The sequence below is a fragment of the Pimephales promelas genome, chromosome 22, assembly GCF_988280905.1.
Source record: "Pimephales promelas chromosome 22, fPimPro1.hap1.1, whole genome shotgun sequence".
Classification (NCBI taxonomy): domain Eukaryota; kingdom Metazoa; phylum Chordata; class Actinopteri; order Cypriniformes; family Leuciscidae; genus Pimephales; species Pimephales promelas.
In genome coordinates, this window is record NC_142790.1 from 19099694 (window position 1) to 19113748 (window position 14055).

At 38.0% G+C, this 14055-nt stretch overlaps 2 protein-coding genes across 4 annotated transcripts in view; both read right to left on the minus strand.

Moving 5' to 3' along the window:
- Positions 1 to 8120, minus strand: part of oxsr1b (oxidative stress responsive kinase 1b) — a 52204-nt gene extending 44084 nt beyond the window's left edge. For all 3 annotated transcript variants that reach the window (XM_039666935.2, XM_089125594.1, XM_089125595.1), the window contains exon 1: positions 7865 to 8120. In XM_039666935.2, the coding sequence (XP_039522869.2) occupies positions 7865 to 7934 (70 nt within the window). In that variant the 5' untranslated portion in view covers positions 7935 to 8120. The remainder of the gene's footprint in view (positions 1 to 7864) is intronic.
- Positions 8121 to 8925: 805 nt separating this feature from the next.
- myd88 (MYD88 innate immune signal transduction adaptor) lies at positions 8926 to 13844 on the minus strand. The gene is made up of 5 exons (XM_039666938.2): positions 13334 to 13844; positions 12637 to 12759; positions 12353 to 12533; positions 11908 to 11999; positions 8926 to 10776 (listed from the first exon to the last, which is right to left on the minus strand). The coding sequence occupies exons 1-5, from the start codon at positions 13635 to 13637 to the stop codon at positions 10622 to 10624; spliced, it is 855 nt and encodes a 284-aa protein (XP_039522872.2). The 5' UTR covers positions 13638 to 13844; the 3' UTR covers positions 8926 to 10621.
- Positions 13845 to 14055: the final 211 nt, after the last annotated feature.

A 14055-nucleotide genomic window follows, 5' to 3' on the forward strand; every position in this document is an offset into this window, starting at 1 on the left:
CAGCTTCAATTCTATGAAATTAAAGCTGTTCACAAGTTCTCAGAATTGGAGTGGGAGGTGAAACATACTGCATTGTGTTTACAGCCTAAAAGTGGATGGTAAACTAAACACACATGGCCTATTTCATAACACTATAATTGGGTTTTAGAAAAACCTGGCAAATCTGGCCAAAACATTTTCTGCTCATATTTGGACTAATGCCCAATAAGTTTGTTTTAAAATAATTTAATAGACACGCCAATTTTCAGTGATAAGTTCAGTAATGCATTCTGCATGATTCTGGATAACTTTAAAGTCATTTTCTTTGCCTTTGACATACTGGTTAACTTTTTTCTACGATTCTGAACAGACAACTAAAAAAAGTTATGTACTAGACTAGAGGTTCAGTCAAAATGTTAATTGCTCCTGTCTATTTTAAAAGGTTTCATTAATTTGAAGGATTTTTTTAAATGGTTTGACTTTGAATGAACAATTCAATTCATAAATACTTCATTTGTTTCAATACTCGATGAATCAAACTTTTGTTTGCATTACTAGATCCATCAACCTTTTTGAATGAATCTCTTGAATGAATGATTCAATGACAAATACATCTTTTAACAGTCACTTGTCGCTATCTAGTACCGTAATTTCCAGACCAATTACGATGTAATTGATATTATTGTTATATAAAACCAAGTTACTTTCAAAATATTGAATTGCTCAATTTTGATCGGTACCGTCAGAGTTTATATTTTTCCTAGTCCTTCTCCATACAGTGTAGTTGAAAATACTGTTTGTAAAGCGTACATACACGACAACTAATTTATCTGTGTCAGTGGCAGCGCAAGCACAGATTTTAATGTTTCAGTGTGAATTTGTCAAAGGTTTACAAGACACTGGCGAATCGGAATAAGGAATCATTTAGGAATAAGATCGTGTGGGTGGTTGATTAATACGTCACCTCACCTGAGTGTCATCTATAATCCACCCAAGTCCTCCTGGGAAGTACTTTTGTGCAGGTGATTAGCAATTTTAATGTAAATAAAAAAAAATCCTAAAAGACATTAGCCCCTATTACACAAACAGTCTGGTTAAAATTCCATGTACTGGTAAATTACCAATAAGATCATGTGTGAACAGGACCTTTTTTTTTAACACCCCATTGGATGTGCAGTTGCCGCAGCACAGCCTATATGCAGCTGCAAAGGCGTTTTACATATAGGCTTCAGTAAATCGAGGAAAAGGAGATTCAACATAAGAATGTTACTGACTGTAAAAAGTAGCCTAGTCTGCCAGTCGATCTTGTAACGTTACAGATAGCTGAGGCTGCTTGGCTGAAGAGGCGCGTCCACCGGCCGGCTCAGTCTCACACAAAGCCCGCCCTTTTACCCATATATAGATTGGCCAGAAGATGGGCGGGGTTAGGATTTCCCAAGATTTTCCAAAATGGCACCGCCTATACCCACCAAAAACGGTTTCAAAACCATTCAGAAAGTCTGTGACGTCACAGACGCTTTGTCCATATTTTTTACAGTCTATGTTTTTTTCCCCCAGCCATTTTATTATCCACAAAGAAAAAGGTCAGATGACTAAGAAATTATTTGAGGTATCATTCATGTCTATAGAACAACAGTGGAGGATGATTTATGCACTGAAGATTAACATTTACAGTTAGGGTGTGTTCAGATCCATGTGCGAGCTATAATAGAGATGCTTTACTAAGTAAGCAGTAAGCACTATTAATAATTACAAGATGGCTGATGAAAACAAAGTGGTTATTTTATTTCACATACAATCCCCCTTTCTTTATGTGCATTTCTATAAACCAACTAAAGCAATACTTAGAATACAAGAAAACAGGGCCTTCATAAAAGCTGCTCTGGTCAGCAACTACAGCTTCCAGCTGGGCTCAACCCCACTGGCCGGTTTACACAAGGATTCAGACACAGAGAAATGCTTAGCACCATAAAATGAGCCCAAATAAAGAGACAGAAGAGCCACTAGCTCCTTTATTAGTCTATGCTTATGAAGATTATCCTGAAAATCAGGACTTCTCAATTCATGATTCAAGAGATAGGATTAAAGATTAGGCTATACACTGCAATTATTTTTTTACAGAAACACAGCAATTAATTTCTGTTTTCAATTAGCTGAAAACTGAAGCCAAATTAAAGTTTAATCAAATAATCAATTCAAATTTAATCATCACAAACACTCAAATAAAAGCTGCCGTCAAACGATATTTATTGTTTGAATTTTGTGAATAAAAATGCAAAGAATCTGAAAGCTGAATTTGTTTCATATCAAAGGTAAAAAAGCACTAAGAGGGTACACTAAACATTTCCTGGGTTTATTGGATGGCAAACATGCTACAAATAATGCACAGTGAAGTTCTGTTCCTGCATAAATTGAAAACAGCATAAGCCGCCTTTCCACCGAAATTACCCGGACCAATTTGTCATAAGAACTTTTTTCCCCCAGACCCGTTGCTTCCTACGTTTCCACCGCAGTCTAAAGTACTGTGAAGTTTAGACAAATTAGTCCGGTGATGTAGGACTGCACCCACCGCAACAGATTTTTAACCGATCTAAATATGGCATAAACGCAACCAATCAATCATCATGTTCAGTGCCCAAGTCCCATCCCCGAAAGTTCCTGAACTTTGAAAAAGTACAACCTCACAAGTAGGGACTTTTCACCCGGGACTTTATTTCGACCCTGGTTCATGCGGTCAAAACACACGGAGTAAGCCACTGGCCTGCTTCTCACCGCCTTCAGTCGCCATACCTGCTACGCTTTCCGGCGTTATATCCTTTTTACTCTGTCTAGTGCGTGTTCGCTGTCGCAACTCTCTGTCTATCTTCTCTAAAGTCGCAAGCGTCTTTTTAAAGATGCCTTTCTCCGGCGGCTCATGCCGAGCCCCACTCAGCGGCGGGGACGCCATGTAATTTGCGTTTCCTGCCTGGGAGAGGATCATGCAGCTCTCACGCTCGCTGATGGTGGCTGCCATCACTGTGAGTTATTACCCATGGGGACTCAAAGGACTTGCCTGGCATCCTTCGCCGAGACTGCACTTCCACCCGCTACAGTGCCGCGCCATAAAAAGCGGCGTACTCAGCGGGTCCCCGAGCCTTCTCTAGCCCGCGACAGCATGCCGGTTCACCCAAAAAATGACAGCAGAAACATACAAGCATACATGAACATATTGTATTCTTTCCAGAATTATTTAAATAATAGAATTTCAATAGAAATGTGTGTGTGTGTGGTGTCTTCAGGAGTAAGTTGCGTTATCTCTCTGGCTGAGAGGGGGATGATTGGAATTCTTTTGAAGCTTGAGCGAGGTGTACAAATGGTCTCTGACGAGGATCGCAAACTAAAGCCATAAAGGTTTCGGAAAGTTCCCATTTACATTCATGAGTTCAGAGTCTAAAAGCTTTGGGACTTCAGAAGGAATGTGCATTATTTGTATTCAGATGATCGAACCATGATTCTGGTTCATTCCTTAGGTTGTTGGAATGTATGATTCACACTGGCACGGCCCAGATACACGACACGGGACAGCATCGTGTCAGAACTGATGCGTCTGCTCTCACAGGCCGTGGCGAGCCTCAGCCTTGAGTGGGAGGCACTCGCGCAACCGGCTGGATGGATGGTTTCCTGCAACGGGACCACGCCCCACCGCCTGAGCTCCAGGAAGAAGTTACGAAGCCTTGAACCCCCCCTTCTCAGCCAGAGTCTCAGCAGCATTCTCCGTGGTGGACAGTGCAAAAGACAGAGGTGCCACTCTCTTCCCCCCATTGGAAGAAGTTGTAGAAGCCCATCTTTTCCCACCCTCTGCGTTCTAGGCATGATTTTCTTCCATGTGTTACTCTCTTCATTCTCTGAGCACTTTACTGTTGACTTTACTGCCTTTCAAAGCTTGCCACACTACTTCCGCCATACACACCTGCGGTTATTCCGCCACTGGGCTGTGTCGGCATTGCACTCTATGTCCATACTGGAGATACTCCTGGCTGACCTTTTCCAAAAAACGGATGAGGAAGGACCGGAAGCTATCAGCGTGCCGGATTCTTCACAGCTCCATCAGGCCTGGGACCAGAGACCACGCTCTCACTCTGCTGGCAGTTCTGATGCAGATGACAAGCACTGCTACATGGCCAATAACGACGAGGAAAGACCTCCTCTCTCAGGCCTAGAGCTCGATTTGGTATCCTCGCCCGGGGCTGTGGTCCCTGCACGCATGGACCATCAACGGGTACCCGTAAACCTCCCGGAGGGAGTGTTAAACACGATCACGCATGCTAGAGTGTTGTCTACTAGATGACTATTCCTCAAAATGGTTTGTGTTTTCTGGCTGGTGCAAAGCCCAAGGCTTTCACCCCTAGACTGCGAGGTTATGGAAGTTCTCTCCTTCCTTCAAGAGCTATTGGATAAGGGCAGAATCCTATCCACGCTCAAAGTTTATGTAGCGGCCATAGTAGCGTTTACAAAACCTGCGACTGGCCAGTCACTAGGGAAGAACGATCTGGTCATCCGCTTCCTTAAAGGAGCTAAGAGGCTGAATCCTCCCAGACCACCCTCAGGCCCCATGTGGGACCTTTCCACGGTTTTGGAAGCCATGAAAGGTGCCCAGTTCGAGCCATCGAGCTATGCCGGTCAAAAATCGCCTCTTAGTCAAGTTGAGGAAAACTGGAGGCAGGCTATGTAACAAAATGACATAATCAGGGCGTATAGAATGGAACATGTTATTATTAGCCTAACTTTCAAATAGACGGAAAAAAACATGAACGCAGGGCTCGAATTTCGGCACGGGATTGCGGGTATTGCGCATGATTCTAATCATTCCCGCAGGTCTCCCATTTATAATGCGGGATATTTCCACAATCGTAATTCACACAAATTATAAAATCAAATCATTCTTTTAACAACTATCTGCCAGATCTATCTGGAACTATATTCCACAAACAGCGCGAGTCAAAACAACAAAAGAGAGCTTTAAGTTGAAGGAATCAGGATTAATAGCCTAGGCTATGTATTTAATTTATTCAGGACTAAAAAGTGTTATTTTCCATTTGATTATGTTAATCAGTTTCTGTATATGAATACTAGTGTTAGACATATTCAAAAACTTTTCTCTTTATTTGTCTTTATTTATATTTTTATTCTATTGAATTTATTTGTGCTACTTTTTCAATTTAATTAAACAATTTAAATCAAGCCTTGTGTTGTGTAAATTCTTAACAACAGTTTTACCCTATTGTAAAAATGCAATGAGCGCAAACATTTAGGCAAGATAAATGTAATAATTTTGTTTGGAAATAATGATGCGTCCCCATTCAAAGAGATAGGAGCTTTACAAGCATGACTAAAATAGCTGCCCAAGAGGTGTTTCAAAGATGGCCGCCAAGCGAAATGACTTGCCATAACGGGAATTTAGAGCTTATTAAACGTCACTGTTTCAAATATTATGGTCCTGGGACACCTGGGAATGAGTTTTAAGACAGAATAGTAGCCGTCCAAGACTGCGATTTAAGTACAGTATGATTATAACAAGATACTGAAGCTCGAGATGTCCAACCTTTAATCTGAACTCCAGAAGGTGTACAATCAAACTCGCCTCTAGCATGAACTCCTGTTTTAGCATGTCACGTCACATGTCAGGTTACAACAAAGAAGCAATTCTGAAGGTGCATGCTAGAGGGCACAACATGGAGACATATAGGGTGTTTTGAGGAATTTAGGGATAATAACTAAATCTTTTGGGGAAATTGCAGCAGCTTACAAAAACAAACCCGAAACTTTGAGGTCTAGGCTATATCGGTGCATTTCGACAAAAAGCTTTAAAAAGAAAGAAGACTTATTAAAAGACAAGTCCAGACTAAGGACACTTTTTAACATGAAGCTGAGATAAACTCATTTTTGTGTCTGCGTAAAACATGAAAGATGATACATTCCTCTTACACAAGTTGACATGTAAGTTGTGAGGTACTTTTAGAGCTGACGAGTCAAAAAAGGAGACATGGGAGAAAAAAAGGTAACAGTAACAGGTTTGACCAGTCTCTCTCTCTCTCTCTCTCTCTCTCTCTCTCTCTCTCTCTCTCTCTCTCTCTCTCTCTCTCTCTAGACACAGGCTAGGCCATAATGTGTAATAATTTTTGAGAAAATTAATTTTAATTTGTGAACACTTGGGCCATTATATAGTAGTATATATAGTATATACCATAATGTTCAGTCACTTTGAATAAAAATAAAACTATTTAAAAAAAAACTTTATTATTTAAATATTAATATTCTTAACCTAAATTAATTTTAAAAATATGATGATTAATACAAATTTCAAAACATCTATTTCCAGAGAAGGGCAAGCAAAAATCAATGTAGATCAATATTTTGTGATGCAGTTAATTGTGCACATTTTTAATCCATTGTTTTTATTATTAAAACATGAAACTATAATAGAGGATGAGCGCAATTTATTACCAATTTAATACTAAAAAAGTGGTTAAAGTTTGAATTGTACTATGAGTTACTATGGCGAGAGCTTTACAGCTTTGGAAACTAGCAAAACACGAAACATGCAAAAAGCTTCCTTTGGGGTCTAAAGCCATGGAAAGAAGTATGTCAGGTATCAGATGACTCTTCCAGTACTCGTGTGACTGCATAGAGGAGGTAATCTCATGCTAAAACCCTGCGATGTAACGAAATTAAATCAACAGTAAAGTGCTCAGAGAATGAAGAGAGTAACACATGGAAGAAGATCATGCCTAGAACGCAGATTTGGAAAACCTTACTGACTGGCTGTAAAAACTTGCTCGCTGGTCAGTCATGGATCATCAAAAAGAGTTACAGCTTATGACACTGTCTTTATGGCCACAGGACAAGAGGGTGGTGGAAAACGTTAAGCCACATATGGTGCACTTATTAGAGAAGAAACCTAGTACTGTCAAACATCTTGTTCAATGCATCCCCAGACCAAACCACCAGAGTTATTTATTCACTACCTGAATATAAAGGTCCTACAAAAATGTCAACCAAAACACTATCTAGTCCATGAATAAATAAATACCACATGATCTTTATTTATTACTTTCACTGATGTAAATGAGGAGCGATGACCCATGCATGAATGGAATGTTACAGAGATTCGTATATGGTACAGAGTCTGCGCGCGCACTAGTTTATGACAGTATGTGCTCGTGCATGACGTTCTCTGTGGGTTTTTTGAGACCCACAATGAAAAGACGTACGGTTCTCACCGGTCTGACACATGACTCGGTTCTAAATTAAGCAGACCATGCTAACTCTTAGAAATGTTTCAACAGACATCTGTAAACAAACGCTGAGTACTAGTCAGCAGGCAGTTTTTAACCATAGGTAAAAGGGGGCGGTACCACAATTCTGTCAACCAATAGGTGCACTACAATATACTGAGCATTTAGAATATTAAAGAAGGAAATTAAAAAGGGTGTCATTCCTGAAGAAGCGTTACTGCACGTGTTCGGGCTTATCAGCAGAATGAGGCGTTGTCGCTTGCTGCATAATTTTGCTGTTAGGCAGATGTCTTCAAATACTAGCATGTAAACTCTGTCAAACGGCTGTTCACATGGGTGCCATTAAACTTCAACATCTATACACCATCTGCATTTCAGTAAGGTGGTGAACGGTTAAATATGTTGAAATATAACAAGTGCTAATTAGTTTAAAACCACAAACCCTGGTTTAAAAACATAATTTAAAACCCCATATTTACAGAACCACCAACATACTGTACATTGAACAACAACAACACTCACAACTACCTTTCACGCACCGTCTTGTGGCAAATAAGACGTTACACACAAACCTATGTATTCACCGGCTATCATATAAGGTACACACTCACCGATCACCTCCTGCAGCTCATAGTCATCCTTGTTGATGGACCAGGGTTGGGAGCTCAGGTCCTCCGACATGTCTCAGGATTGCGTACCTTTATAGATCCTGATGAATCCAAGCACTGGTGTTGGGTGCTTTCAGAAAACAACGTGTAAATGTTACTGTAATCCGCAAAGCAGTAGCATTCCAGTTCCTCTCCACGATTATCTTCAATAGCCTTTCTATCATTCCCAAACTTTGCCACCAGCGCCAAAAGCCCCGCCCACCACATTCCTACACACTGACGGGCTCGATTGACGGCCATCTTGGGTGTGTAATAATCACCACCATCATCTTTTATCTCCCTTAAAATATGAATCATTGTAATGTACACGTACATCCCGGCAAAATATCAGTTACTAGCTAATATTACTGCAAAAATTCGTGCCAAATTATTTTTCAGTATTAACAATCATTTGGTGGAAGTTAAAGTTATTGTCATTGCAAATATTTAAAAAGCTATTAAAGAAAGAAGAAGAGTCAAGAATTATATACCTTAATAGTTTACACAATAATAGAACACTAGTTCTTTAGGCCTACACAAACTTAACTAAACTTAAACGTCAGTACAGTACTGCAAGAAGCATAACCTCCAAAACTTAGTTTAGCACTTTCGCACAAGGTCACTTATTGAAATAATTGTTGAAAAATCGTCCCTAGCTCTATTCAACTTTTAACTTCAAATAGTTTTAAAATGGACTGTAGACATTTTTTTTACAGTTAATTATGCTGCCATCTCGTGGAATAAACAGGTACCATTCATCAAAAAGCATTCATTTGAAAAAGTAGAAGAGTTACAGAAATAATTAATCATTTAATCGTTTCTTTTAATTATAGCTTGATTATTTAGTGATAAGAACATTAATAGAATAACAAAGAGGGTGGGAATAAAGAGCTAAATGTAGGCATTGCTGAGTGTGTCCAATACAATCTAGATATATTTCAAATAAATGATTGGATAATATTCATTTCTGTAAAATGATTTTAGAATGTTGGACGGAATGTTATAAAGTGAGACAAACCAACTAATTCAACAAAACATCACAATCGAACCTTTATTATAATTTAATTATTGTCACTTCCTGGAGGATGATGTTATTAAGCAACTGACTTTAGTTAAAGGGATATTGCAAAAGACTAAAATAAAGTTAAAATTGAGAACAACGAAAATCCTTTAAAATGAAGATCGATTACAACAAAATTCCCAAGAATATTTTAATAAATTTTATATTAAGTTATTAAGTGCACCTGGGGACAACATGAAAAAAAAAAAAAAACTACTATGAATTTTATATATATATATATATATAAATATATATATATAAACGAGAGACATCTCACACCCATGCAACACATTTCAAAAAGTTCCTGGTTCAAAAAGGTGTGCTGCTTGTTGGTTTTCCTAATCAGCTTCAGAAGAATGTATTTCTCGCTTCTTCGTAGAAAGAGTTTCCACTAACAGGAAGTGGTAAATGGGGCCAACTTGATCTATACAGACGTACTTGACTCTGTACACACATAAATGACCTACTATATAAAATATGATTAAGCTTTGTGCTATTAATGCAAATAATCCACACACACACACACACTGTATGCACAATGCTGTCATTATGTCTTAACGGGGAGCACAGGAGATAAAAGGTGTTTTGTTTTCATATAAAAATCAATAAAAAAAATGACCTGTACAGAATATAAGTTGTGACACAGGCAACAATACAAACCCAGTATCATAAATTGTTAAAACAGAGGAAGCAAAACTTTTGAAATGAATTCTCTGCAAAAAAAAAAAAAAAATAGATATATATAGAATCAACAGTCATTAAGTCTGATCTAACAGAACAAATGCCATTATCTTTTCTGTGCAGATGAACATGTGTCGTCAGAGGAAGATTGAGGTATTCAAGAAGTAAAAACAAGGTTAACCAACCATGAGTGCGTACCCAAGATAAAGATTTTGACCGTCTGGGAAATGCCAAGTAATAATGTTCATGGCAAACAGCAGAACAAACATAATATACACAAATATATTTCACATGAATATTGTATAACACAAAACACTGCCAGTATAAAATATAGATTAACAACAGAGCAAAAAAGTGTTAATGTTCTTATGTGCCCATAGCACTAAATACAGTGGTTTTTAATAGACTTTGATGGTTCCATGAAGAACCTTTAACACATTTCCATTCCACAAAAGGTTCTTTAGAATATTCAAATGTTCTTCACACTAAGATGTTTCTTTTAAGAACTGTTGACTGAAAGTATCTTTGAGGAACCCAACAACACGGCTCTTCCATGGCATCGCTGTGAAAACTCCCTTTCTGAACCTTTATTTTTAAAAGTGTACCATCACTGCAAGAGGCTATAATTAAAGTTTAGTGATAGCAAACCAGGAATACATTGAAATAACAGCTGGATGATTATGCACATTCAGATTTCACATGCAAAAATACTTAACATGAACAAAAACAAAAGAAAACCTTCTGCACATTACATAAAAAGAAAAGAAAAAAAAAAAACTTTGGGGATTTGCTTTGGAAAGCCGAGCAACCTTTTGATAAGGGCAGATGTAAATACCATAAAAAGTACCTTTCTTAAAATGTTCATAAGCTGGAAAGTTGCTGGAAAGCAAAAATCACAGAAGGTATTTTCCCTTCATCCTCCATAGAGAATAGTGTGCTTTACCTAGTGATGCCCGTATAGTAAACCTCAACAGAAGAGTTCAGGGGAGTGAGAGCGCCTTGCCCAGTCGGGTCCAGAACCAAGCCTGTGTGCAGGGTCTGGTGTAATCACAGATAGTCAGAAAACGGAGAATGCTTGGAAAAGGCTTCTTCATTGTTTTGTAGACAACAGGGATTAGGCGTTTAGAGCGAGCTCCTGCAGAAGAGACAAAACCAAAAGAACATTTCTATGCTGCTTTTATAGCTGCATAATGCATTATCCTTCAGTTTTCATGACATGAGATGCATAGTTCAGCACAGCTTACAATATTGATCATATATCATATAAAGAGATGGAAAAAACATATAGAACAACAACTGCAGAACTCAATGGTTAAAATATAGCTGCAAGCATCGATGATGGGCTCAATCACCACCTGTTGGCTCTAGAAAACCAAAGATTTTATGTGGGTAAATATAGGACTATTTAAAAAAAAAACTGTTGCAAGTGACACACTTTCTGCTTCCTGCTGTAAGGTGGCGATATGACTGTTACTCACAATAGTCATGTGATCAGCCTCCATGACCAAACATTCAGCTCAAGTTTGACCAAAATCACTTAATGCACACAGAAAATAGGAGACACTTCCTGTTTTACTTTTAATCACCACAAATTCATATCCCAGCCATGGCAAAACCAACAATCCATATAAAGTGATGTATATAGAAGCCATATATAACGCATTTTATACTATATAGAAATTAAATCTTAAAATGTAAACTGTTATCTCTTTTTTTTTTTGCTCTGCAAAATGTTGTAAGCAAAATCTAGTCATTTCACTAGGAATCAGAACAATCTGGAGTTTTGTGTAAAGTCGTGAATCCCGGACATCGACGGCCGGACATGTCCGGGAAAAAGAGGATGTGACAATAACCCCTACTACTCAGCTTTCTCCACAGAACAAGAGAGCCTGCTAGCTTAGCTTCCAAAAAAGATGGGTGACACTATGTGTACATTCTGTGAGTGAGATCCCACCCTCTATGGGCGGGTTGAGAACATGCAGGACAGCCTCTATACATACTGTAATCTTTAAAAGGACTGACTGTAAAAAAAACTGTGAAACTGTGAAAAAATACATAAATCTCTCGTCTCAGGGGGATATGAGGGTGGAAAGCATGGTAATTCGAAAATACTACAGGTTTTCTACTACTACAAAGTACAAAGCTTAATGCTAAATCCTAAAGTATCCCTTTAAGTGGTTCAAAAAGCACTTTGGCCCTAACAAACTCACTTACTGAAGAAATTAAAACAGTAATGCAACTCAAATAAATATTAAAGATATTTTACCTGGGCAAAGGCTGAGTGCAAACTTAGTCTGAAAGTCACAGGCATCACTGTCCAGATAGTCATCGGAAATTACCACCACCATCCTCTTACACCTATGGGACATTTCTTTTTATTACAAACATTGCAATTGATTATAAACATGAAATATAGAAATGAATAATATTAACTAAGCATGCTCCAATATTAAAATTCCAGCCAATACTGATATGCTGATTTTTGAAATTATGTTACAGCTGATAAACAATAAATCAGTGATATGATATTATGTACAATTTAGTTTAAGACAAATGAAAAATAAACAACGAAAGTCACCACGACTGTATGATATCAAGACTTTCAGTTTTAGAAATATTACAGCTAAATATTACAATTAAAAGTTTTGTAAAATAATCATTTGTGTGCGTGTGTGTGTTGAGCATTGGATGAAAAATAACCCAAAACTGACCTTTTTTCTATGAGCTCACTGGCGATGGTCCACACACACGTGCCAGGAAGGACGTCTCGGTCAAATACACACAGCTTCAGGTTGTATTCAGTCTGTTCCAACTGTTTGATCATCTCATGGACAAACTGGAAGTCATTCTGACAATAGCAGATGAAGGCATCAAAGGTCTCCGGTGTTAGTCCTGTTGACAATGAAGACAATGATGATTACCAACTAAATCATTGTCTAAACGGATAAACAACTAACTCCACAGTGAATTCAGACTGAACAAGGAAAAAACTCACCTTGTGGATCATCATACAGCGTGATTCCTTCTCGCTCCTTTGTGCGGGGCCCGCAGCTGTCCACCACTGGAACCTGGACGGGCTTCCTCAGTTGTCTTTCCAAATACTTCCTGCAGTCATCATCTGTTCAATAAGAAATAATAACACTTAGTTGGAGACTTTCGCTTCTTGTCCAAAATAATCCATGACATTGCATGTTTAAAATGGTAGTCATGATGATTCATACTTTTCTCAATCGTGGTCTTTGAGCATATGAGTTCAAAAGATGTCATGTAAAAATGTCTGTTACCATATTAACATAAATATAAGCTGAAAGAAGAAAGTCATATACACATAGGATGAATTGAGGGTTAGTAAATTATGAGACACATTTTATTTGAGGGTGAACTAACCCTTTTATTATGTAGACAAGAATTACCAATAAGCAAGACCTTTCTTATTCACTTTTTTCTACTTATGGGTTAAGAACAACAATACTAATATTTATAAAATCTTTACTAAATAAATAACTTTTATTTTTTTAATACAAACTTTTTATTCATCAATAATAATTGTAATATTTTGATATATTTTAATTATTGACATTTTAGTAGCAACAGTAATAATAGTAAATATGTACTGTATATTACTAGGCTACAACAAGCTATATCACATAATAAAGTATATATTATAATAAAATAAAATATGGATGGCATACCTATAATCTCTTTGAGGTCTGATATAACATCTTTCCTTTCCGCTTTTTCTAAAATCGACAGTAAATTTGCTACAGTGGCCTCTGGACGAGTTTCCCACTCCGTTAAAACCTTTTCAAAGGGATAATCTCTTTTCTCGAAATTTTTGATCTCCAGGTAGGTATAGTCCATCATTTCGGCGACTGTCCTCCAGTCTGCTGCCACCGTGTTTTGAGGATTCAAATACAGTCCCAGTTTCTTTCGGAAATTGCAGTTTAAAGCTGTTACTGGAATCTCCTCATGGTTTATATTTAACTTTGATGCCATATTTACGGGCAACTTCTCACTGTTATCCACTGAGATTGTTATATCCTCTTTAAAAAGCTAAATATCTCCAGGTGTCATTTACTGAAGATACCGATAAACTGAAGGAAATAAAAATGTGCGAATATATGCTACGCAGTACAGAACACTGAACAACAACACATGTTGTTTAATCCAAGAGAAGATTCAGGAAATGTTCGCAAAACTAGAAAACGTCAGAGAAATGACGCAATAAGCGTACAGCCAAAGAAAGGACTCATGACCGTGCAAAGTTTACGGAAACAATGGAGGATCGACTGTTTCTGGATCGGCCGTTAGAGTCTAGTGCTTCGTAGAGAAATCAGCAAAAACTGATCACAGGTCTGCTTGCAAGAGCACAGCGCTAAACGCCAAATATGGACAATTTCCGAAACATTTACGC